Below are 24,039 nucleotides of genomic sequence, written 5' to 3' on the forward strand. Positions count from 1 at the left end.
TTAATTTTAATATATTTTTATTTAACTAACCCAACTTATCCAAAAGATTACTTTAACATGGAATCAAATAGATAATTGATGAGATATCTTGCAGTCCTTTCTTGTTTGGCAACACATCTTTGAAATCTGTGTGTATTTTACGCTTACAGCACGTCTCGATTTGGACTGGCCATGCTTCAAGAGCCTGATAGCTAGCAATGACAGCAGCCAACAGCACAGGGCCTGGGAAAAAGGTATAGTCAAGGGGATTCTCAAAACAATGTAGTAAATGCAGTGATAGAAATCAGGATTCCTCAACTGCCCGTTAAAATTTGAGCCTCCAGTGACCTTCCAAACCCCAAAACCAGGCTCATTCTGTAGCACACTAAAGACTGCCCCACTCCAAACAGTGGGATTGTGGTTGTCCTCAACCAATCATATATGTTCAAACAAAACTCATCCTTTTACCCCAAATACCTACTTCTCCCTGTTCATTTTGTATCTCAGTTGATGGCACCATTATCTCCTGCTCACTCAAGTCATTCTCATTTCACCTTTAGGTAAATGAGCATTGTATCCAAGTATTTATTTATCCAATCCAAGTATTTATTTTAGGGGCGTCTGGCTGGCTCACCCAGTAGAGCAGCAACTCTGGATCTCAGGGTTGTGAACTCCAGCCCCACGTCAGGTGTAGAGATTATGTAAAAGTAAAATCTTCAAAAAAAATTTTTTTTAATAAAAAGTAAAATCCGAATATTTATTTTTCAAAAAATGCCTGTTCCTCTCCATCCCAACTAACTGAGCGTGTTCAGGCCACTTTCTCACATGGGTCACTACCAGAAATGTTTTGTTTTTTTTCCCAGCTTTATTGAGATGTAATTCACATACATTACTACAGAAGTTTAAGGTGTACACAGCATAATGGTTTGACCTATATATTATGAAATGAATGCAAAACTTACAAAACTTACCCAGTAAGTTTGGGTAGCATCCACCATCATACATAAAAGAAAAAGAAAAAAGGGGAAAAAAAAGAAAAAATTCTTTCTTTAATAATATGGAACTCTTTATGAATTTGTGTGTCATCCTTGTGCAGGGGCCATGCTAATCTTCTCTGTATGTTCCCATTTTAGTCTACGTGCTGCCTCAGCAAGCACCAAGAACCTTTCATTTCTTCCCTTGCCTCAGTCTCTCCCTGACCCAGCCTCAAAAGTAGTTACTATTCCCTAAGGCCCTTTATGGTTGCCCAGCCCCTACACAGTAAAAGTCAAGCTCTTTTGCACAGAGCACAGAATTCCCTCCAGAATCTGATTTTAGTTTGCCTAATAATGCCCGATTGTTTGCTGTTCCTAGACCCTGAACAAGTTCGCTTAGGTTCTCTGAGCCTGCTGCTCTTTTGTAAAACTAGCCATCCTAATCCCTCAAAAAGTTGACCTGAGGTTTAAGCAACACAAGGGATTACTCTCCCCAACACTCCTTTACACTTTTAATGTGTGTCCACGTATCTAGTGCTTTTCAACTCAATACTATTTATTGAATACAACGTGCTAGGCATTGTGCAGGACACAAGACACAGGGAATATAGAAAAATAAATTCAAAAAAAAGAGGTTGAATGACGCATTCCTTTGCCTTCCCCAAGCTCATTACAAAACAGTTTCTCAACCATTCGATTTCAGGACTGGAGCATCTCTAACATTATGAACGCATCGGGGCGGGGAGGGGGGACCTCTGAAGGTCAGGCCAGGGTGCGACCCCAGCTACCACCATGCCCCCCACGCCGCCCCCGGCACCTCCACTTTTCCTGACCTCCACCGCAGGCGGGGAACCACCCCCAAACCCCAACACCGTTCCCAAAGCCGCACCCGGCGGAACCTGACCACCGCCCACGTGGCAGGGGGGGCGGGGACGCGTAAAGCACCTTGGGCCCGGACCTCTGCGCTTGCGCACTGCGCGGGCTCAAGGACCCGGATTTAAAGAGACAGGCGCTACAACCGTCGTGGCGGCGCGCGGCCTGTGGGCGCCCGGTGCGAGGCCTGCGGTGTGCGCTGGAGCGGGGAAGGTAGGTGAGCGGCGGGCGCGGCGGGGCCGGGAAGCGGGGAGGGAGGCGGCCCGGGGGGCCCGGGGGGCCCGGGGCTCGGCGCGGCCCGGGAGCCAGCCCCCTCGGCTCCTCCCCCGCCCGCCCGCCGAGCCCCGGGGCACACCCTCCGTGACGTGGCGGCCCCCGGGGAGCCCACGGGGGTTGGCCCGTCGTTCCCGGGGACCCCCACGGTTCCGCGCGCGGGAGGGTCCCCCGGGGCCCCCGCGGAACCACCCTGGCCGAGCCAAGGCCGGTGTGCGTCCGTGCCCGTCCGTGCGTGTCGGGAGGCTTTCTCTGCCGGCTGCGTCCCCTTCCCCAGCCCCGGGCCGTGTCCTCGCGCCCCTGGCCGGTCCGAACCGAGGAATTCGCTTCCCCGCTTCCTCCGTGGCCGTCCCCGGGCGTTCGCACCGGCCAGTCGCTCAGCCCACCCCCGCGAAGGCGTCGGGGAAGGCCCCCCGGGAAGAGCGGCTTCAGCGCGCTCGCTTCCCGGCCCGGGCTGCGTTCGGGCCCCAGCCGTTTCATTCTCCACCACGTTGGAGGAAACGCTGCGCGGCGGCCGTTGGGGGCTGCGAGCACACGGGCTTGCTCCGAGCAGCGTGGTGCCTCCTCGTGGCCCAGCTCGCCCTGGGCCTCGGGCCCCGCGGAGGGTGGGGTGCTGCGCCGCGCTCTCCGGTCGGCTCCGTGCGGAGCGAGGGGGCGCGCCTCCCAAACATCCTGCTGAGGACCGCGTGGAAACCTAATTCGGCCTGGGCTCCCCGGATGGGCCTGCCCTGCCCACATAACTCACCTCTGCAGACCTCCTCTCCAAGAGAATGCCCCTTGATGAATCTGCGCACTTTGTGTACGTTTTCAGGGAGTTCAGAGCCCCTTCCCCCAGCCCATCCATGGACTCCTTTAAATTTTCCCACTCATCCTGTGGAGTAGGTATTGTTTTCCCTACTTTGGAAAGAACAGAAACTGGGACACCAAGGAGTTAAGAGTTTTCTCAAAAATAATATAGTCACTCAACTGAACAGTCCCAGTCGCACTCCCATCCCTGATCCCGATCCACCTGCCTTCCTCTGCTTCATGTTGCACTACAGGAAGTAAAGCCTGCCTGTCATTGTAAACAGCTAATGTTATTTCCCTTTTGCAAAGCATGTGCGGGCTGGAAAGAATTTCCAGGATATTTAAAATGAGAACAATGAAGATACTTTAGAAAATATGAATATAAAAAGGTGGGGGGATAACAGGTAGACATAATCCCTTGTTTCCATGCGGGTTGATCTATCAGTTCCTTTGATTCTTGCCGTCCAGTTGCTTCAACATTTCCTGATTCGAGGTGCTATAAATTATGAACAGGCTGATTGCACAGAGGGAGCCTCTCCTTAAAGAATAAGTGCTTCCAATGGGTATTGAACCTGTGCTGTGTGCCCAGCTCTGTTCTTTGGGCCTTCCTCTTAGAATGACAAGTTAGGTGCTATCGTTTTCCATATTTACAGTTGAGGACATTGAGGAAGGGAGACGTTAAGTGACCTACCAAGGTCACGCAGCTAATGAGCTGGGATATGAACCCAAGCAGTCTGGTTCTAGGCTCTCCACTTAATGGCCTCTCAAAGTAGGTCATCTGATTACATCAGAAATCTATATAGTGAATTATTTTCAGAGGATGGCATATATGTTATGCTTCACATTAAAAACTTCACAAACTTAATGCAGTTCTTCTTGGTGATTAAAAAGAAACTTCAGGATAGCTTGTAATACTTACCAGTCATCATCCATTACGAGTATCGGATGTTGCTGATGGCCTGAGAAAAGCTTTTATGTTATTTGGATTTGATCCCCTTGATTATGATTTACTAGATGTACATGTGTGCATTAGATACTTGAACACCCTTTTGCAAACTGAATTTTCCTGTTTTGAACTTGTCTTCATCCTGTAGGCAATAAATCTTTAATACTTTGGGAAATGTTTAGTTAGTCAGCATGGACTGTGTTAGGACTCTGGCCTCTGGGGACAGTGGAAGCCTAGCTTCTGGTTTATATGTCACTTTTCCTGCCTCTTTTTCATGCAGCTGTATGACTTTGACTTTCAAGATCCTCTTCCTCCCAACCCTCCGCGCACTCGGGCGAAAAGAACTCTGCCTCTTCGGGGAACAACATCGCTGGCCTGACAGAAGACAGTTCAGCCATTGGTCAGAAACAGAGCTGTTTCATGGGCACGGCCTCCTCCAGAGAAGAAAGGCTGTTCTGTCATCCCAGAAAGGCGGTCTAAGACCACGTGCCACCCGCCTTGTTTTCTTGCCAGGGTCGCATGTGGGACTCTGCAGTGGCCCCTGTGAGATGGCCGAGCAACGGTTCTGTGTGGACTACGCCAAGCGTGGCACCGCCGGCTGCAAAAAGTGCAAGGAAAAGATCGTGAAGGGCGTATGCCGGATCGGCAAAGTGGTGCCCAACCCCTTCTCAGAGTCCGGGGGCGATATGAAAGAGTGGTATCACATTAAATGCATGTTCGAGAAACTGGAGCGGGCCCGGGCCACCACAAAAAAAATTGAGGACCTCACCGAGCTGGAAGGCTGGGAAGAGCTGGAAGATAATGAGAAGGAACAGATAAGCCAGCACATTGCAGGTGGGTGGGGAACTGGTGCTGAGAGAAAGGAGGGGGAGAGTAGGACCCCATTTTTTTTTCCTCCCTGCCTGTCTTCTTTTTTGTTGTGTTTGTTTTTTTTTTTTTTTCACTTTTTGAAAACATTTCCAAACTCACAGAAGAATTATGAGGATAAAAAAAGAAAAAAAGAAAGCTCTTTTTCCCTTTCCCCAGACATACCTGTTGTTACCATTTTGTTGTCTTTGCGTTATCATTTGTGTTCCTGTGCTGTTACTCTCTCTGTCCACGCGCGCAGTTTTCTTCCTGACCCATTTTAGAGTAGGTTGCATACGTTATGGCCTTGGCCTTGAAGTACTTCAGTGTGTATATCTTAAGAAAAGGAATATTCTCTTATGTGACCGTAACAGTTATCAGCTCCAGTAAATCAATGCCTTATATAATACTTTCATCCACCATCTATGTTCAGTTGTGTCAGTTGGTCAAACAGTATCTTTTTTTTTTTTTTTTAATGTTTATTTATTTTTGAGACAGAGAGACAGAGCATGAACAGGGGAGGGGCAGAGAGAGAGGGAGACACAGAATCGGAAACAGGCTCCAGGCTCTGAGCCATCAGCCCAGAGCCCGACGCGGGGCTCGAACTCACGGACCGCGAGATTGTGACCTGAGCTGAAGTCGGACGCTTAACCAACTGAGCCACCCAGGCGCCCCTCAAACAGTATCTTTTATAGCTTTTGTCTCTGGTACAGAATCCCACTCTAGGATCCAGTATTGCATTTTGTTGTCTCTTTGTCCTTAATGTGGAACATTTCAGTAGTTTTTTTTTTTTTTTTTTTTTAAATGCCGTTGATATTCTTAAAGACTAGAGTACCTACCATCACACCCTCTTATCTTTCAACTTCTTATCCTATGGACTCACAGGTTACTTTTTCCTGGTGGCTTGTAATTTTATTGTATTTTATTAATTTGGTATTTATCCCATAGTTGGCCACTTGGGAAACCCCTTTGAGCTGGTTTCTGTGTCCTAGATGCCTCATCATTTTTTATTTATTTATTTATTTATTTATTTATTTATTTTTTAATATATGAAATTTATTGTCAAATTGGTTTTCATACAACACCCAGTGCTCATCCCAAAAGGTGCCCTCCTCAATACCCATCACCCACCCTCCCCTCCCTCCCACCCCCCATCAACCCTCAGTTTGTTCTCAGTTTTGCCTCATCATTTTTTAAAATGTTTTTTAAAAAACTTATTTTTATTTTGAGAGAGAGAATGCACACGTGTGGGGGGGGGAGGGGCAGAAGGAGAGAGAGAATCTCAGGCAGGTTCCACGCTCAGCACAGAGCCCAATGTAGGGCTCGATGCCATGATGCTGGGATCATGACCTGAGCCCAAATCAAGAGCTGGATGCAGGACGCCTGGGTGGCTCAGTCGGTTGAGCGTACGACTTTGGCTCAGGTCATGATCTCACGGTTTGTGAGTCCGAGCCCTGTGTCGGGCTCTGTGGTGACAGCTCGGAACCTGGAGCCTGCTTCGGAATCTGTGTCTCCTTCTCTCTCTGCCCCTCCCCAACTTGTGCTTTGTCTCTCTCGGTCTCTCAAAAAATAAATAAATGTAAAAAAAAGTTAAAAAAAAGAATTGGATGCTCAACCGACTGAGCCACCCAGGTGCCTGTTTTTAAAAATATTTTACAAGAGCACACTTTACATACTGTATGTTAGCCAATTTGACAATAAATTATATTAACAAAATAAAATATTTTAAAGTACTTCCTTAATTTTCTGGCATAATGCTCTTAGGCTTACTTTATTTTTTTTATTTTATTTCCTTACTATTTTTAAGGTTTTATTTAATTTTTTTTTGGATGTTTATTTATTTTTGAGAGAGACAGAGACAGAATGCAAGTGGGTTGGGGCAGAGAGAGAGGGAGGAACAGAATCTGAAGCAGGCTGCAGATTCCGAGCTATCAGCACAGAGCCTGACGCGGGGCTCGAACTAAGGAGCTGTGAGATCATGACCTGAGCTGAAGTCGGACTCTCAACTGACTGAGCCACCAGGCGGCTCTTACTTTTGAGATTTTAAAGTAATCTCTACACGCAGTGTGGGGCTTGAACTTACGACCCCAAGATCAAGAGTCACATGCTCTGGGGTGCCTGGGTGGTTCAGTCTGTTGAGTGTCTGACTCTTGATTTTGACTCAGGTCATGATTGCGCAGTTCATGAGATCGAGCCTGACATCTGGCTCTGTGCTGACAGTGTGGAGCTTGCTGGGGATTCTGTCTCTGCTCTCTGCCTCTCTCTCAAAAAAAAAAAACAAAAAAAAAAAAAAACAAAAAAAAACCAAGAAATCACGTGCTCCACCAGACTAACCCACCCAGGTGCCCTTCTTAGGCTTACCTCATGTGTATCCTCCCATAACCCTGGAATCTGCCATTTCTCTGAAGAGTCCTGGTTCTGTTAGTGGGGAATGGCTTTAAAGAACAAAATCTAGATGCTCTGTATCCTTGTTACCATGAGGTATCTTTGCTTTTAAGCTCTTTTAGCAGACAGAACTAGAAAATGTATGTTCATATGCAAAAACGCCTGCATATACATACACAGATACATCTATATGCACACGTACATATTCACATGTGTGCATATTTTAGAAATCTTACACTGGTATTTCCAAATCCATTTAGTCCTTTATGACCTTCCTGTGCTCATTTTGACCTTTTTTTTTTTAACTTTATTTATTTTGAGAGAGAGAGACATAGCATACAAGAAGGGGAGGGGCAGAGAGAGAGGGAGAGAGAGAATCCCAAGCAGGTTCGGCGCTGTCCGTGCAGAGCCCCATGTGGAGCTCAAACCCACAAATCATGAGATCATGACAAAATCAAGAGTCAGACACTTAACTGACCGAGCCACCCAGGCACTCTTCATGTGTTCATTTTTAAAGTAATCCTATCTTCAATTAAGTATAGTTCTGGTCACCGAAGGAGAACTATAGCAGTGGCTCTAAAAATGGGCAAAAAGATTAAAAAAAAAAAAAAAAAAAAAAAAAAAGTGGGCATCTATCTATCATTGTTCTTGGAGAGGAGAGAAGACTTCCAAGAGAGAAAGCTACTTCACATATACTCCTTTCTGAAGTTCCCCATCCTGTCCTGACTTGGCCATTGGCCTTAGCCGTTGTCACTTCTTAACTAATCTCCTTCAGAGGAAGAGAAATACAAGGTAGAGTCAGACTGTCACACAGCTCAAAAAACTCAGCAGCTGGGGCTTTTCCTGCCTGTGCCAACCTGACCTGCTCTGTTTTCCATCTTCATTTTACTTTCCTGTTCATCTATAAATCAGGGGGCTAATTCCATGGAGCTGAGTCCCCAAGTTTTATCTGTGAAGATGTGATTTCTGATTTTCCCCAAATCTGGAGATTATCATATATGGGATAAGAAGTAGAGAGTGTTGATGAAAACATAAGTTACTAACAGAGGCAGAGTAATGGGGTCTTTTGTCGCCAGAACCTGCTCCTTCATCCCCTGCCCCCAGTACTCTGTTACCCACTAGCTTCACTCAAAAAGATCAGTCCAGGGACATCTGGGTGGCTCAGTCCGTTCAGTGTCTGACTCTTGAGTTCAGCTGAGGTCATGATCTCATGGTTTGTGAGTTCGAGTTCCACGTTGGCACGGACCCTGCTTGGGATTCTCTCCCTCTCCCTCTCTCTCTGCTCCTCCCTCCCTCTGTTTCTCTCAAAATAAATAAATAAACTTGAAACAAAACCAGATCAGTCCACAGCCAACCTTTGTAATGCCATGGTAGTAACTTACCAAGTAAGGCTGTAAGAGCAGTTTTGAGGTTCTTTGGAAGCTTTTCTCAGGGAGTTTTCACTAAAACATATTTTCCCTTCTTTTGGGGTCCTACAGATTTGTCTTCCAAGGCAACAAGCACACCAAAGAAGAAAGCTGTTGTCCAGGCTAAGCTGACAGCCACTGGCCAGGTGACGTCTCCAGTGAAAGGTGCCTCATTTGTCACCAATACCAATCCTCGGAAATTTTCTGGTTTTGCAGGTGAGAGATTAGGGCTGCTTTAGCCATTATGATTCTTTTAGTTTGGAATCCTATTTGGGATTCTGGCTAAGAGTGGAAGTTCTGTGCTATCTATCTGGCCTCCTTCATAATTCGCTTTCCTCTGAGCAGAGGCAGGTAATGGCTAATTTTCAGCATTCCAGTTGTATAGCAAGCATTTCTTTGTATATGTGAATCTCTGTGACAGCCTAAAGAGGTTTTGTGTTGGCAGGACTTTTTGCCCTTGAAGTAGTCACCTGGGTTGGATGGAGATGATTATACCCTGCCCTAAAGCTTCCTTGTTTTTTGGTACTGAATGAAGTTTGAGAACTTGCATCCCTAACCTTGCCCCAACTAGAGCTGAAAGTATGGAAGAAGGGAGGTGGCATGTGTGTCCTGTGTAACAGGTAGCACTGGGCTAGGTAGGGACTCTTGCCCATGTAATTTGGTTTGTTCTTCAGTTAACCTTACGAAGTACTTTTACGAGGCCTGTCTTATGAAAGAGAAAGCTGACGTCCAGCGTTCATTATGGAATTAGTATTTACGCTAAAGTCTGTTTAACTCCAACGCCTGTGCTCTTTTCCCTGCACCCTGCTGCCTCTATCATTTGGAGACATTTCTGTGACTCAGGTAAAGAAAGTAAAGCCAAACATATGGCCTTAGAAGTTGTGCGTAGAGGTGGCTTTTTGTGAGTGAAAGAAACGTAGGCTTGAGGTCAGAAGTCCCAGCATGTGACAGCTCGCTCGGGGGAGCACGTCGCTCTACCATTGAGCTTCTGTGGCCTCATCTGTGAAGTGGGAACTGTAACACCTGCCTCATTTACCACCCGGTATTCTCATGAGCACTAATGGAGAAAAGATTGCAAAAACAGTGCCTGATTCTGTGGGGGTTTTATTGTTTTAAAACTCTGAGGTTTGGTTTTTGTGTGGTGGTAGGCCAGAGATGGAAGTACACAAGAGTTCAGGTAGCAATAAGGACAGCATGTTTCTGGAAGGGCCCTGGTCCTAGGGAGGGAAATTTGGGAGGAACTGAGAGAAATGGGGTGTTCTAAATTCTCGCATCCTGCTGAACATCGACACTTTGGAGATTTTGTCCCCTAAAATCCTCTTTAGACTCCGGGTCAGAGATGGGGATGGGTTCATAATTTACAAACCCCAGACAAGAGGAAGCTTACATCAGCAGTCTGCTTGCTAATGGATCTGCTGCAAGCTTGCAGAACAGAATTTGCTTTGTAAATAGCCACAAGGAAGTAAGAGAGGACCATTTGGGGATGTCTGGAGTAAAGTCTTGCTCATTTAGCCAAATACCTGTTATTTTGGCAAGAATAAAGAAGTGGTGATGGGCGGGTGGGAGTGGCGAAAGGCTGGAAACGCCTTCTCCCTGGTCTTGGGTTCCTCATCAGTATGAGGAGATTGAACTAGGTAATCTTTAAGGCGTCTTCCAGCCCCAACAGTCTGTGGTAGTGATGATTTCCCACTGACTAATATGTCACTTGGTTTCTTCTCCTGCTCTCCTCCCTGCTTCTCTGGGGTCAGCTTTACCATTGCTGAGGTCTGCGCTCGGCACAAAGGTGACCTGTTCTGTGCGGCACTCATATAAACACATGCGCGTCAGCTGGGCACCTGCATGGGTGTGAGGCCAGTGTTTCTTTCCCATTAATAGCTGTGATGCCTGTTCTGTACCTGTAAGGTGGGAATAATGGTATCCCCCCCACAGGGCTATTTTGGGGGATTAAGTGAAGCTCCAGCAGATGGCTTGTCACTTTCCCTTTCTTCTTTCTCAGCAAGGCCAGTGAATCCTCCCTCATGTTTCTCTCTCTAACAGCCAAGCCCAACAACTCTGGGGAAGCCCGCTCAAGCCCTACCCCTAAGGCAAGCCTGTCCTCAAGCAGATGTGACCCCAAGCACAAGGATTGTCTGCTACGTGAGTTTCGGAAGTTGTGTGCCATGGTGGCTGAAAATCCTAGCTACAACACGAAGACCCAGATCATACAGGACTTCCTTCGGAAAGGTTCAGCAGGAGGTGGGGCCTAGAACATCCTGGATGGGCATTTCCTTTGAAGAGCTCAGAGCCGTGACTGGTTTCATGGGCATGTGAACTATACGGTTTCACGGGGGGAGTGGGGGAGCTTGCTTTGATGTAATCTTCTGTTAATACCATCTTGAAATTCTCTTTTTTTCTTTAGATTTTTCATTTTTAAGTAACCTCTACACCCAACATGGGCTCAAACTCACAACCCTGAGATCAAGAGTTGCATGCTCTACCCACTGAGCCAGCCAGATGCCACTTGAAATTCTTAATAATTTTGAAGAATGAGCCCTGCATTTTTACTTCTTTTTTTTAATGTTTATTTTTGACAGAGAGAGAGAGAGAGAGAGAGAGAGATCGTGAGCAGGGAGGGGCAGAGAGAGAGGGAGACACAGAATGTGAAGCAGGCTCCAGGCTCCAACCTGTCAGCACAGAGCCCAATGCAGGGCTCGAACTCACAAGCTATGAGATCATGACCTGAGCTGAAGTCGGATGCTCAACCAGCTGAGCCCCCCCCAGGCGCCCCCATTTTTACTTCTTACAGGCTCCACAGGGAGCACAGCCAATTGTTCTTGGGGCACAGTGGCGTCACTCTTCTGCTGCCCTTATTTTATCCCCAGAAGGCCGAAAGGACCTATTGCATTTGACCAAGAGGAAAGTTCACTATCCTGCATGTTGGATAAGGTTTTTGTGAACGATTCATCTAACAAATGATCATTGAGCATCTGAATGTGCTCATCACTGGGGACACTAAAGCAAAACAGTGGCTCCGCCCTGTGGGAGTTCATCCGGGGAGGTAGATGCGTAAGCCATGAGCCACCAGATGCGGTAGCCTCTACCTCTGTGATGAAGTACATGGGGTATTGTGGCAGCACAGACAGCGATGTAGACATCTCTTTCAGTTCCTTGAGTTTATGTATGTGTTTGTTTAAGCTCCCATTTCTCAAGAAGGGTTCTATTCTTCTGCCTCAGATGGTTTCCACGGTGACGTGTACCTAACAGTGAAGCTGCTGCTGCCAGGTGTTATTAAGAGTGTTTACAACTTGAACGATAAGCAGATTGTGAAGCTTTTCAGCCGCATTTTTAACTGCAACCCAGATGATATGGCACGAGACCTAGAGCAGGTCAGAGGAAGGGGAGGGTGGGCGGCGTTCCAGGTGGGGCTCTGCCGAGCTAGGCACCTGCAACCTCTTTTTTCTGGTTGGAGCATATACTGTTTTAGGAAACTGAAACCCATTTGAGCAAGCTTCCTTTTCGAGAGAGCTTCCTTTACTAGAGGCCACAGCCGTTAGTGTCACAAGGTTGAGGACGGAAATTGGACTGCGACCCCATGAGAGGCCTAGATCTCAGCGACGGCGTTTGAGACTTCCCACTGGCTCTCCTTGGGTTCTCATTCTGGGCCCTCCTTTTTCTTGTTTTTTTTTCACCATAACTTGGTATAACATTCAGCTTTTGTTTGTTCACAACTCCAGCTTTGGCAGCATAGAAAGTTTCTAACTGAGCGCTGCCCTTACCTGATGACCATATTTGTTTCTTGGTCCAAATTCTACCAGGAACCCAATTGGCTGCGTCCTGGATTAGTCCTTCCTTGCGTCACTTCTCAGCCAAGGCAGATGGCCAGATCCTAAGGCGGGTAGAGGTGCCCTTTCCAGGAACTGTCGGTGGGATAGAGTCTCCAAGAAGTGAGCCCAAGATGTGCGAGCTGGGAATAGGAGTGATGATTGAAATCCCTGACTCACCTTTAGTGCTGGGGGGGTTGGGAGATACGCTCGGCCACTCTGGGGTTGCAGCAGAGCCATTTTGGTTTTTGGAGACAGGGTGACGTGTCAGAGACGATCAGAGTCTTCTTTGAGCAGAGCAAGTCTTTCCCTCCAGCTGCCAAGAGCCTCCTCACCATCCAAGAGGTAGATGCGTTCCTCCTTTGCCTCTCCAAGCTCACCAAGGAGGATGAGCAACAGCAGGCCCTGCAGGACATCGCGTCCAGGTCGGGGGAGCTGCCTCGTGGGGCTGGGCGTGGGGAGATGCGATCGCCAGGAGAGGAGGCTTTGGGGGTCCACAGCTCTGCAGAGACCAAGCTGAATGTGCCTCACCCCTAGGTGTACAGCCAACGACCTTAAGTGCATCATCAGATTGATCAAACATGACCTGAAGATGAACTCAGGTGCAAAACACGTGTAAGTCCCAGCCCCTCTGATGGCCTGAACTGCCAGCTTCCTTTGTTGCCAGCTGGGGTCAGGGCCTTGGAGTCCTGATCTAGATTTAAATCCTCATTCTGCCTTATTCCTTCGTGTGGGACCCATCACTAGACCTAGCTCAGCCTCCGTCTTCTCATGTAAAATGTAAAGATCCCCTTCTCACGCAGTTGTTAAAATGGAAAGTATGGAGCATGTTCAAAAAATAGAATATGAGTTCCTTGTCCGCCCCGGCCCCCTCTTTGCCATGGCAGCACCCATGGAGGCCCAGTATCTCAAAATGCTGAGTTTTCCAAGAGCTCATTTTCCTGTGAAAGCCTTTAGACAATAGAGCGTCAGCTTCCCCTCTGTATTGAGATGCTCTCTCTCTGAGAACTGACTGCTATCTAAAGCAGTAAGGTCAGAGACAGTGGGTTTTGTTTCCTTGCTCCCATCTGCCTTGGCAGGTTAGATGCCCTTGACCCCAATGCCTATGAAGCCTTCAAAGCCTCACGCAACCTGCAGGACGTGGTGGAGCGAGTCCTCCGCAATGAGCAGGAGGTGGAGAAGGAGCCAGGCCGGAGACGAGCTCTGAGTGTCCAGGCTTCACTGATGACGCCAGTGCAGCCCATGCTGGTAAGGATGCTGCTCCGGCCCCACATGCTCCAGATACTCCCCGTGCTTGTGAGATCTGCTAGGGTATGATGCTGGAGGGGTTTGGGGAGGGAACAGTGGAATTGCGGAGGGGTATGTTTCCGCGGGGAATTAGAGGTAACGGAGAAGGCGACGTGATCTAGCAGAAATACCTGAATTCTAGGCCCGACTCTGCCAACAAGCTGTAGAATCTTGAATGAGTTACTTGGGGCCCTTCTTAGTTTTTTCCTTCCCTCACACAAATGATGTATGAAATCTTCTGAAGCATCTACTTAGAATGGTTTGTCGGTCATCTTTCCTGAAAACAGGTGGATGTATTAAGTAACTCCTGAGATTCTGTGACCTACCCCAAAGTAGCTCTGAGACTTAGTGGCAGAGCCGAGCTGCTTATGACAGGGTGGCTTGGCCTCATATTCTTCTGGAAAGCACAGCTCAAGGAATGAAGACCAGGTGTGACCGAGATCATCTTGAGCCTCTGTTCATTTCACGAGATGTGGGATTTCCTTTCTGGGATTGGTTTTTCTGTGCATCGGGCCCCTCCACATATGCTGCCGGGCCTACTATGCGGTCCCTGGGTTGCTCCAGCCGGTGCAGTGCCTTTTGTGAACCTGCCTTGTGTGTGCTGCTAACGCCTTCGCAGAAGTGTTCTCTCCCTCCCGGGAATGTGGGATGGCCAGCTCCAAATTTGTGAGCTCACCATCCCAGGGACAGGACTCTTGTCACCGGCAGTAGTGGCCTTTCTGACTTTTATAAGAGTTCTGTCCAGAGTCTGTTGTACAACTTGTCACTTATTTGAAGAGTGGCATGGGTTCTATAGCTTAGTGCTTAACCCCACAGGCTTTGGAGTTGGGGCTAGCTGCAAACACCAGCCCTGCCATTGACCAGCTATATAGCTTTAAGTAAGGACTCAACCTCTTTGAACGTCTTGTTTTCTCAACCATGAAGCTAAGACAGCGTCCCTCACGTAAGATAGCACATGGAGGGTGTGGCGGGGCTATGTCTGATCTATACCCCTGAATAGCCCCAGAATGGTAGTCAGTCAGTCAGTGTTGTGTGAGGCAGGGTGGCCCTGGTATGTGAGGAAGCACTCCTGTGACCTGTCCTGACCGCTGTCCCTGACTGCTGCCGCCCTGCCAGCCCCTGTCAACGTTCTGCATCCCTTATCTTACCTCTGCGTACCTCCTTTGCTGACCAGTGTGTTTAACAATAAGCCAAGACCCTGCAAGATCTTAAATTATTGAGAAGAAAATGAAATGCTGTTTCAGTGGAAGTTTATTACTCTTTTAAAATGAATCACATTCGTAGTCTTCAAAAGGCAAGCTCCGTGCCAGCCCTGAGGGCATCCTCCGGTCCTCACTCCCCAGGACCTGGACTCTGGGGCTGTCCCTGCTGAGCAGCCCCCAGTGGGAGAGCACCTGTAAGTCTCCAGGCTTGTCTTTCCTCACCCCAAGGCCGAGGCCTGCAAGTCCATCGAACATGCGATGAAGAAGTGTCCTAATGGCATGTTCTCTGAGATCAAGTATGACGGGGAGCGAGTCCAGGTGCATAAGAACGGAGACCACTTCAGCTACTTCAGCCGCAGCCTCAAGCCCGTCCTGCCTCACAAGGTATAGGTTCCTTCTTTTCTGCCGGGACTTTCTTAACCTTCTCGCCTCTAAGACTCTCAGGGGCGGGGTTCCATAGTCATTTCAGCTCTGGTACCCAACAGGGGTTTTCTTGTATCTGTTGAATGAACGTGTGTTTGTTTTTGGAGTCTCATTAACGAGGGGCTGCCCAGTAGGGACAGCCAAAGAGCCCAGACTTGGGTAAGTCAGCAGAGCCCCAGGGGACAGCGATGCTCCCCTTGCCCACTGTGACACTGAGACAGTGAGCTCACCTTGCAAGTGACTTGCAGTGCTTGTCTCTTACATTTCCATGCCCGTGTGCTTCTCAGAGCTAAATTACAGGTCGGGTACAAAAGGCTGTGGAACTGTCGTTCATGAGTTTGGTAAATATTTATCGAGTGTTTTGTCTGTGCTGAGCACTGTTCTAGGTAGTGGGTGTACAGCAGTAAAAAAATGGGCAAAGGTTCTTGCCCCCTGGAGGCTTACATGCTGACGGAAACAGTCCAGTGGGGACATCTGGGAGCCCAGACTCCTGTCCTTCATTCAGGGGCGTTAAGAACCTCACCCCTCAGTCCTTCTCAGCACCAGGGCCTCTGTGAGCCTTGGGGCTCTCTTCAGGGGAAAGCACCTGGAACATCTGGCCCCAGGAGCTTGTGAGTAGATGGACTTCCTGTCCTTGCTACTCGTTCTCTCCTTGCTCAAACTCCATTTTTCAGAGCTCCGGGGGTGAAGGGGACCTGTTGGGTGGCTCCCGTGCCCCCCTCCCCTTGCCTTCCTGCTAGAGCCCTGAGCCTCGGGCTGTTCATTTCAGATGTCCAGAGGAGAGCTCAGCACTGCCCTCCCTGGGGAGATGAGCGCAGGCTCACTGGCATGGTTGGACCCGGTAAAGCCGCCAAGGAACTGTTCCCAGGGAGCAGCTGCTCAGTGGGCACCTCTGTTACCCAGGAAGAAGTTCGAGCCTGGCTTTTCAGAGTGTAGAGCCCTTTCCAAAGCTTCATTCGTTCCTTGTCTCTCCTGTACTTCGGGTTTGTGGAGAGTGGGTTGGGGATTGAAGTAGAGCAGGACAGGTATACAGGCCTCTCCTGTCCCAGCTTCCAGCCCCATAGGTAGCAAGGGCCTGCGTGCCCGGCCCAGGGGAGGAATCGGGCCGCAGTCACGTTCTCTGGACCTCACTGCTGGCATCACTTGGCAGGGGCTAGCAAGGGTGGGACTCCTCCCTCTCTGGAACTATCAGAGACTAGGTTTCTACCTCTATCAGGAAAAACTCTAATTCCAAACATCCTTTCTTACTCATTTTGAAGATGGTTGTGGATTTCAAGCTCTCAGAGAAGACCTCCTGTTTCCTCGCTGCTCCTAAGAGGGTTCATTTCTTCCTTTCCATCCACCTCTTTGTAGCTGACCTGTTCTCCCACAAGTGTCTGCCTGGCCGCACTCCCTCCTCTCATGTTTGTCCACCCCCACCTGCTCCTGCGCATACTCCACGCCCCTTTTCTTCCTTTTTCCTCCAAACTCTCCTCCATGGCTCAGGGGACTCAACCCAGGCCCACCTCTTCCTGGGTCCGAAATACACATTCCTCTGGTCTCAATGGCTGGTAAGGCTTAGGTCTGTTTTGCACATGAGTTTGGCTCCCCGTGTTGATGTTCTGCGTTCCTTGTGGGGCCTGGGTTTTGCTCTCTGGCTCGGCTGTAGGTCACTGCTGCCCGTTCCTCTGTCCCTTACCTAAGTCACCCTTTTGCCTCCAGGTGGCCCACTTTAAGGACTATATCCCCCAGGCTTTCCCTGGGGGCCACAGCATGATCTTGGACTCTGAGGTGCTCCTGATCGACACTAAGACAGGCAAACCGTTGCCCTTTGGGACTCTTGGGGTGCACAAGGTACTGGCTCAGGGCCACACGTGTGGGAAGGAGCATGTGTGCGCATGTGGACGTGGACGTATGCGTGCTGTTGGTCTGAATGGAGGGGAATCTGTCACTCACTCAAGGTTAGGCTTATTCTTTGTTTCTGAACTATTTCTGAATGTAGCCCTGAGTTTAGTTGTGTTTTTTTCGTTTTTTACATAAAAGGAGCTAGTACGGGGAACTTAGAATTGGGTTGATTTCCATTTAGGACCATGTGCTAAGTGCCCTTGTGGCCCAGGGCTTCAGAGCATGTCAAGACTTTTCTGTCCAGTGCTTTAGAGGGTCTCCAGAAGTGGATTGGGACTCCCCATTTTTTCTGCCCTCTTGTTTTTGTCCCTCATGTATCTCCTATCTCATTTTTCTTTACAGAAAGCTGCCTTCCAGGATGCTAACGTCTGCCTGTTTGTTTTTGATTGTATCTACTTCAATGACATCAGCTTGATGGACAGGTGAGGGAGCTCTTTTTGGCTCCTGAGTAGGGAGGCAAGGGCTCGCTCACCTTGGGAAGGAGGGAGGGGAAGGGGCTGGAGCCTGTGCCTCTTTGTACCCAGAGCTGGGGAGGAGGGAGCTAAGAAGTAGCACACTTGCTACACGCACAGTGCTCCACGAAGCAGAAACGGGACCTGCGAGGGCGAAGTGGCTTTTGTGCTGCAGCTCGGTCACGAGAGAGGCTTTGAGCCATGGCAGTCCCTCTCGCGAAGCAGCAGTTCGTCGCTGAGTCCCTCCCTCCTCAGAACTCCTGATGGGGGTCAGAGGACCCTGACCTCAGCTCTCTCATCCCCCTTAGGCCTCTGTGTGAGCGGCGGAAGTTTCTTCATGATAACATGGTTGAAATTCCCAACCGGATCATGTTCTCAGAAATGAAGCAAGTCACTGTGAGCAAAGACCACACCCCAGACAGCCGCCTAGTGGTTTGAAAGGGCACACAGCCCCTTGGTCAGATGTGACTGGGAGAACGAGTCTTAGTTGTCTTATGGGGGCTGCCGACGTGTGTATGTCGTCCACTAGTCACCCCCAGGAGGACAGGGCATGAAACACTCTTCTGCGACGGGCTCCCCATGTCTCACAGCCGCAGTAGCTTTCTGGTTGGGAGAATCCCTGCTTTGCAAGACCTTGGTTTGTCGTACTCAAGTCGGGGTGTTTCCAGTGGGCCCCTCACTAGTGTGCGAAAGGGAACCACGGCCACCTCCCTGCCACATCAGTGTCTGTTCTCACACTAACCTCAGCATCTCTCTGTTATTCTTCAGAAAGCTTCGGACTTGGCCGACATGATAAACCGGGTCATCCGAGAGGGGTTGGAAGGGCTGGTGCTGAAGGACGTGAAGGTGAGCCACTCAGCCACTCACACCCTCGGCCTTCTTTCTCTCTCCTGCGGGTCCCCCCACCCACCCGGTCTCTCCAGCCCCGGCCAGCAGAGGGCGGCGTCAGCCTGAGGTGGCCGGGGCTGGCTGCAGCAGGGCCCTTTCCAGGGTCCGCACAGCTCCGTTCTGTGTCTAGAGGATGGGTTTGTGTATGTTTCCTGGGCTGCGAGCTGGGGGGTCTTGGCCAGAGTGGGCCGGGCACTGTGGTAGAGCCGAAATGTCAAAGGAAGAGGTAAATCCCACCCTTCTGCGGGTTCCATTCTAGTTTGAATCTTTCTTGCTTTTTCCTCTCAGGGTACATATGAGCCTGGAAAGCGGCACTGGCTGAAAGTCAAGAAAGACTATTTGAATGAGGGGGCCATGGCTGACACAGCTGACCTGGTGGTCCTTGGGGCCTTCTATGGGCAAGGGAGCAAAGGTCAGGGCGGCCTCTGGATGGGACTTCTTTGACAGGCACCACTCAGGGTGTAGGCTGACCTTTTTGCTGGCTTAATCTACCAGCACGGCCCATCATGACTTCCATGGTTCTAGGATCAAGGGCCCCAGACTGGCCCGTGTCACCTCAGGTGGGGACATCTATGTGAGAGCTATAGACTTGGGCAGGGAGAGGTCAGGCAAGAGTACCCTATGCTACCTGGCATTAAGAAGCTCACCATCAACTACTTCCTTGGGGCCTGGCCACTTTCTACTCAGAGAAAAATCTCAAAATCTCCTGACTGGAGGGGAAGTTGGGGTCTGAGGAATGAATCTACTATGTGCCAGACACTGTTCAAGTTGTTTTACTCACCGGAATCTGACAAATTCTCTATGATTGTCCCTAATTGACTAAAGAGGAAGTTGGGGCTCATAAAGGTTTAACTTATGTGGCTAGTAAGAGGTAGAGGAGGTAGATCCAGGAGGGGCACTCAGCGCTCTGATGCCTGGGCCCAGGGCTTTCCCCTCCAGCAGGCTGCCCCTCACTGGGCACGTGGGGCTGACAGCAACGGCTCCCTCCATCCGCAACTTAACTCGCCGCCCCCCTCAGGTGGCATGATGTCCATCTTCCTCATGGGCTGCTATGACCCAGGCAGCCAGAAGTGGTGCACGGTCACCAAGTGTTCGGGAGGCCATGATGATGCGACGCTTGCCCGCCTGCAGAAGGAACTGGACATGGTGAAGATCAGTAAGGTGAGGAAGGGACCTGTTTGGCCCGAGCCTCTGGACTGGCCATCGTCACTGAGACTGGCTGTGCTTGGGGGACTGCGGGGATCGTTGATCTGTCTCCACAGAGAGTTGCTGATTGGCCATGGGAGCAGTATTAGGCCTTCAGAGTCTTTGAGTGCCAACCTTGTGCAGACCGGCCCGCCTGCTCCCTGGGCCAAACTCTCTCTGGGCAGGGAGGATCCCCTGGGGTGAGGGTCAGCCTTTTGTAAACAGTCACCTCTTTGCACAAACCTGTGACTGGGGAGGGGAGTAGCATCTGCTTGTTTTGGCGTGGGAACAGCCCAGCACAGCGTCTTTTGTCTTCCAGGATCCCAGCAAGATACCCAGCTGGCTGAAAATCAACAAGATCTACTACCCGGACTTCATAGTTCCAGACCCAAAGGTATCAGCCCAGTGGCCCGAGGCCCTCCAGCCCACAGAACAAGCTTGCAGATTCCGTAGGGCCACAGAGATGCCGTTTCAACCTCGCGGACAGCCCACCTGAGGATGGGGGTCTAGACCGGGCAGCCAAGTGATGGGCCAGTCGGCTCTGAGGAATCCTCAATAGAGGGAGGATGACACTGACCATCCCCTAGACACAGAGGGTTTGCTCGAAGTGACCGGGCCCGGTTCCTTCTGTGCACTGACCGAGAAATTGAGACCCCGGAGGAGAGCCAGAACTTCCCTAAGGTCACATAGCGTCAGCAGCACCTGTTAGCCAGTGCTTTTTGGTTTTAACGGGTCTGTGTTGCTTCTAGCTGGTTGGGAGAGGCTTCCCTGCTTCACCAGCGAGTGACCTGACTTAACCCCTGACAGAAAGCTGCCGTGTGGGAGATCACAGGGGCTGAGTTCTCCAAATCTGAGGCTCACACGGCTGACGGAATCTCCATCCGATTCCCTCGTTGCACCCGGATCCGTGATGATAAGGACTGGAAATCTGCCACTGACCTCCCCAAACTCAAGGTGCCTGCTTACGCTGCATGTGTGTCCTCTGCCCTGCTTGTCCTGGCCTGGCACCCCAGCTGTCTGGCCCGCTCACATGTTCTCTCTCCCCTGAGACCAGGAGGGCAGTGGAGGGAGACCACCTGTCACAGGGCCAGGAGCTGCAGCACCCCGAGGGAGAATGCCGTGCTGCTCTCCTGCTTCCTGCTCGGGGGCTGGCCCCAGGCTGTGGTCTGTGCTGCTGAGAAGAACCGGGGGACAGAGAACAGTGATTTGTACCGACTCCCTAAGAAACAGGGAGTTTAGAAAAGCACTGAGGGGCACCTAGGTGGCTCAGTCGGTTGAGCGATCGACTCTTGATTTTGGCTCAGGTCGTGATCTCTCAGTTCGTGGGATCGGATCCTGCACTGGGCTCTGTGCTAACAGCGGGGAGCCTGCTTGGGATTCTCTTTGTCCCTCCCTCCCTCTCTAAATAAATAAACTTAAAAACATACACACACACACACACACACACATACACACACACACACACCAGGAAAGCCAGCTGCTTTTTTCCCTGCCATTTATTTGTCTGTCTCCCCTCTTTGTTCCTTAGCCACATGGACCTAAGACACACCTCAGAGGCCAGTGGCTGGGAAGGTAAGGGAAGGATCACACCTGATATTCTCCGTGCCTCTCCTCAGGAACTGTACCAGCTGTCCAAGGAGAGGGCAGACTTCACTGTGGCAGCCGGAGACGAGGGGAGCTCCACTACTGGGGGTAGCAGCGGAGAGAACGAGGTTACCTCGCGGCCTGCCTCCAGGGCCTCCCCGAAGCAGCCCTCCACCAGTGCCAAGAAGGCAGGAGGGAGGCGGAGCAGCCCCAACAGCCGAGGTGGTGAGGAGAAGGGAGGGGCTGGGGCGATGAGTGTGGTGTGAAGGCAGACATCGCAGGACAGGGACCTGGTCTGACATTCCAGCTCTGAGATCATGTGATTCTCTGCATCCGCCGTGGCAGACGTTGACCGTGTTCCTGTTGTGTGTCCAGCCGCGGGCCAGAAGCCATTCTCCTGGGCCCCCTCCATCTGCTCAGTAAACCTGAGTGATGGGACCCCGGGAGAGCCCACCTGACCTTTGGATAAGCCCCCTCTGAGCTCCCCTCCCGTCTCAGCCGTGCTCCTAGGAGAGCCAGGGCCTGGCCCTTCCGCGTGCTGCCCTGACCTCTGGGGTCCGTGTCCGCTCCCCTCCCCACCGCCTAGTTCTAACCCTGAGCTCTCCCGCAGGTAGCAAGCCCACAGCGAAGCCTCCCCCCGTGAGAGTGGGAGAGAAGCGGAAGGCTCCCGACGAGCCCCCGGGCCAAGCAAAGGTGAGGGGAAAAATGGCGGGGTACCCGCGGCCGGCTTGGCCCGGGGCTGTGCGTTCCCGAGCCTGCACTGGAACACGGAGAGACGAGCGATGTCTGGGGACTGATGGCCAGACACGCACCCCACCCCGCCGCGGCTGCCAGCGCCGCTGCTCCACCCTGTGCCCTCTCGTTGCCTTGCAGAGGCGGCCGGCCAGCCAGCAGAGAGGAAGGAGAGCTGTGCCCGCAGGCAGGAGATAGAACAGCCGGGCCTCGCTGAGAGGCTGCAGGGACCCATCGGGCTGCCGCTCCCAAGTCACAATTTACATTAAAGAAAGGGGAGGAAGCCCAGTCTGGGTGGAGTGCGGCTGGCCGTGTGAGTCTGTGCTGTCTGTGCTCGGGGCCAGAGCAGACCGAGCCCACGAGGAGCGGAGTGGGGAGAGGGCGCTGGCTTGGTGATTGTCTCCCAGAGAGCCCTTCGCCTTTTGTAGCCCCTTCTCGGTCGTTGGTTTGACAACAGCTATTGAGCACCTACTGAGGCCAGTGATTAGGCTGGCCCAGGGGGGACGTGGGAAGTAAACACCCGATCTCTGTACCGTGTGACGGAGCCACACAGTCCTCCCCGCTAGCCAAAGCAAGCACCGAAGTTTGGCAAGTCAGGCCCTGAGCCCCATCCCTGGCAGACGTGTAGAACCGTTCCCGTCTTTTCCCTGCGCGAAGCCCTTGAATCCGTCCACGGCCGAGGAAGGCTCCTGACCCCGCAGCCTAGCTAGTTGGGCACCGTGGACTGCTCGATCAGCCGGCATCCCGGAGTCCGAGAGCCACTGGTCCCGCCTGCCGGATGGTTCTCAGACACATGTACTTCCCCCTTCTCCAGGTCCCCGCATGGGGACCCACCCTGTCTTCCTCCTTTCCCTCTAGGCAGGGAGGGAGGGGGGTGCTTCCTCTAGAGTGGCTGGAGGACATGGGTTTCAGTGCCTGTTCCTTTTCTCCACTAAACTCTCCGTGCTGGTGTCCTGACCACTAGGCTTCATCTCTGGCTCTTGTTGTGTCTCAAGTCCCCTTAGTATCTGGCCTGTGCTCGTCTCTGTGGAGGCCCATCGGTCCCACTGCTGACCGCACTGACCCCTGTGCGTTTGCAGGTGCTGCTGGACATCTTCACTGGGGTGCGGCTCTACCTGCCACCCTCCACGCCGGACTTCAGCCGTCTCAGACGCTACTTTGTGGCATTCGATGGGGACCTGGTGCAGGAATTTGACATGGCTTCGGCCACGCACGTGCTGGGGAGCAGGGACGAGAACCCTGAGGCCCAGCGGGTCTCCCCGGAGTGGATCTGGGCGTGTATCCGGAAACGGAGGCTGGTAGCTCCCTGCTAGGACCGCGGCCCTCCGTCTCCCTTGGCCGCACTCTTCTGCCTCCCCACAGGCCTGTGCTCCTGCTGGGCAGGCAGGCGGCCCCAGGAACCAGGGGAGGCGGGTGGCATTTCTTCTCCAAGCGGTGCATTTTCAGAACACGCCAGCCATGCTTGGTCTCTTCCCGACCAGGATGGACGTGCTGTGGGCACCCCTCCAGGGAAATCACTTTCTCCTGCTGGTTTACATAGATCTTTCAGATCTGGGTGCTGGTTTGGTTGTCTTTGTTTTCTTTCAAAAGCAGCTTCCCCACGCCCCCCCCCCCATAAATAAAATCTCTTGCAGTTATCCCTGGCCTTGCCCCCCGTCCCCTGTAACTTCCCTAGCGATTAAGGCTATTGAAGGCCGTCCACAAAGCCACTTGCCCCTTTTACTTGCAGGCTCATTTTAAAAGTTGTATTTAAAAGATTGCCTTCGGAAACGCTTCTTATACTTGGCGGAACTTGTATTCAACTTGGCCCTTTTTGCCAGGAATGAATCCTTATTTGAAAGAAAACAAAATGAATTTTATGACTTAATTCTCTGTGTTCTCCTCTTCCAGGGTATGGGTCCTGGTTTGAAGGGAGGGCACCAGGATCAGGTAGGAAAATGGGGCCTTTCTACAGAAGCGAGGTTGTGTGAGCTACTCCTCTAGGGGACATAGGGCTCCAGGAGGATCTGCCTCCTCCAAATCTGGAAGCAAGACTGGTTTTGAAAGTCAGAAACCCACCCGAGGACAAAACCTACACGGCATCCTTACCAAGAAAGGCTCCTGCGCCACTGAGGCTGGTTTCTTTGAATAAAAG

The 24,039-nt window shown here is 51.1% G+C and overlaps 2 protein-coding genes and 1 non-coding gene across 7 annotated transcripts; 1 reads left to right on the top strand and 2 right to left on the bottom strand.

The window, feature by feature from the left end:
• LOC109494283 (collagen alpha-1(I) chain-like) lies at positions 1 to 2,837 on the bottom strand. 3 transcript variants are annotated; one of them, XM_045044938.1, is made up of 2 exons: positions 1,899 to 2,837; positions 1 to 191 (listed from the first exon to the last, which is right to left on the bottom strand). In XM_045044938.1, the coding sequence occupies exons 1-2, from the start codon at positions 2,835 to 2,837 to the stop codon at positions 177 to 179; spliced, it is 954 nt and encodes a 317-aa protein (XP_044900873.1). In that variant the 3' UTR covers positions 1 to 176. The 3 variants fall into 3 exon arrangements, 2 of the variants coding, with proteins under 2 accessions (XP_044900873.1, XP_044900872.1); XM_045044937.1 differs by having other exon boundaries at positions 1 to 222; XR_002149008.3 differs by having other exon boundaries at positions 1 to 222; positions 951 to 2,837.
• LOC111557963 lies at positions 1,031 to 1,136 on the bottom strand. The gene has a single exon (XR_002738361.1). It is a non-coding gene; the product is annotated as a U6 spliceosomal RNA (small nuclear RNA).
• On the top strand, positions 2,716 to 23,772 carry LIG3 (DNA ligase 3). Of its 3 annotated transcripts, none has more exons than XM_003996561.6 (20): positions 2,716 to 2,898; positions 4,112 to 4,665; positions 8,541 to 8,684; positions 10,506 to 10,703; positions 11,682 to 11,833; positions 12,527 to 12,693; positions 12,806 to 12,883; positions 13,348 to 13,516; positions 14,986 to 15,141; positions 16,882 to 17,013; positions 17,407 to 17,486; positions 17,825 to 17,912; positions 18,285 to 18,362; positions 18,693 to 18,816; positions 19,423 to 19,565; positions 19,909 to 19,983; positions 20,397 to 20,543; positions 21,206 to 21,398; positions 21,784 to 21,866; positions 22,985 to 23,772. In XM_003996561.6, the coding sequence occupies exons 1-20, from the start codon at positions 2,870 to 2,872 to the stop codon at positions 23,216 to 23,218; spliced, it is 3,024 nt and encodes a 1,007-aa protein (XP_003996610.2). In that variant the 5' UTR covers positions 2,716 to 2,869; the 3' UTR covers positions 23,219 to 23,772. The 3 variants fall into 3 exon arrangements, with proteins under 3 accessions (XP_003996610.2, XP_006940145.1, XP_023099554.1); XM_006940083.5 differs by lacking the exon at positions 22,985 to 23,772 and adding an exon at positions 22,047 to 22,204; XM_023243786.2 differs by lacking the exon at positions 16,882 to 17,013.
• The last annotated feature ends 267 nt before the right edge of the window (positions 23,773 to 24,039 follow it).

The sequence above is a fragment of the Felis catus genome, chromosome E1 (assembly GCF_018350175.1).
Source record: "Felis catus isolate Fca126 chromosome E1, F.catus_Fca126_mat1.0, whole genome shotgun sequence".
Lineage (NCBI taxonomy): Eukaryota > Metazoa > Chordata > Mammalia > Carnivora > Felidae > Felis > Felis catus.

Bases quoted from the DNA above. Each gene is read 5' to 3' on its own strand.
- LIG3 (XM_003996561.6), top strand. From the start codon at position 2,870: ATGCCCCTTGATGAATCTGCGCACTTTGT. The intron at 4,666-8,540 runs GTGGGTGGGGAA...GGGGTCCTACAG, and splicing joins GATAAGCCAGCACATTGCAG to ATTTGTCTTCCAAGGCAACA. The intron at 18,817-19,422 runs GTCAGGGCGGCC...CGCCCCCCTCAG, and splicing joins CTATGGGCAAGGGAGCAAAG to GTGGCATGATGTCCATCTTC.
- LOC109494283 (XM_045044937.1), bottom strand. From the start codon at position 2,837: ATGTGGGCAGGGCAGGCCCATCCGGGGAGCCCAGGCCGAATTAGGTTT. The intron at 223-1,898 runs GTGCTTTACGCG...CCTTTTTCCCAG, and splicing joins CGCAGAGGTCCGGGCCCAAG to GCCCTGTGCTGTTGGCTGCT.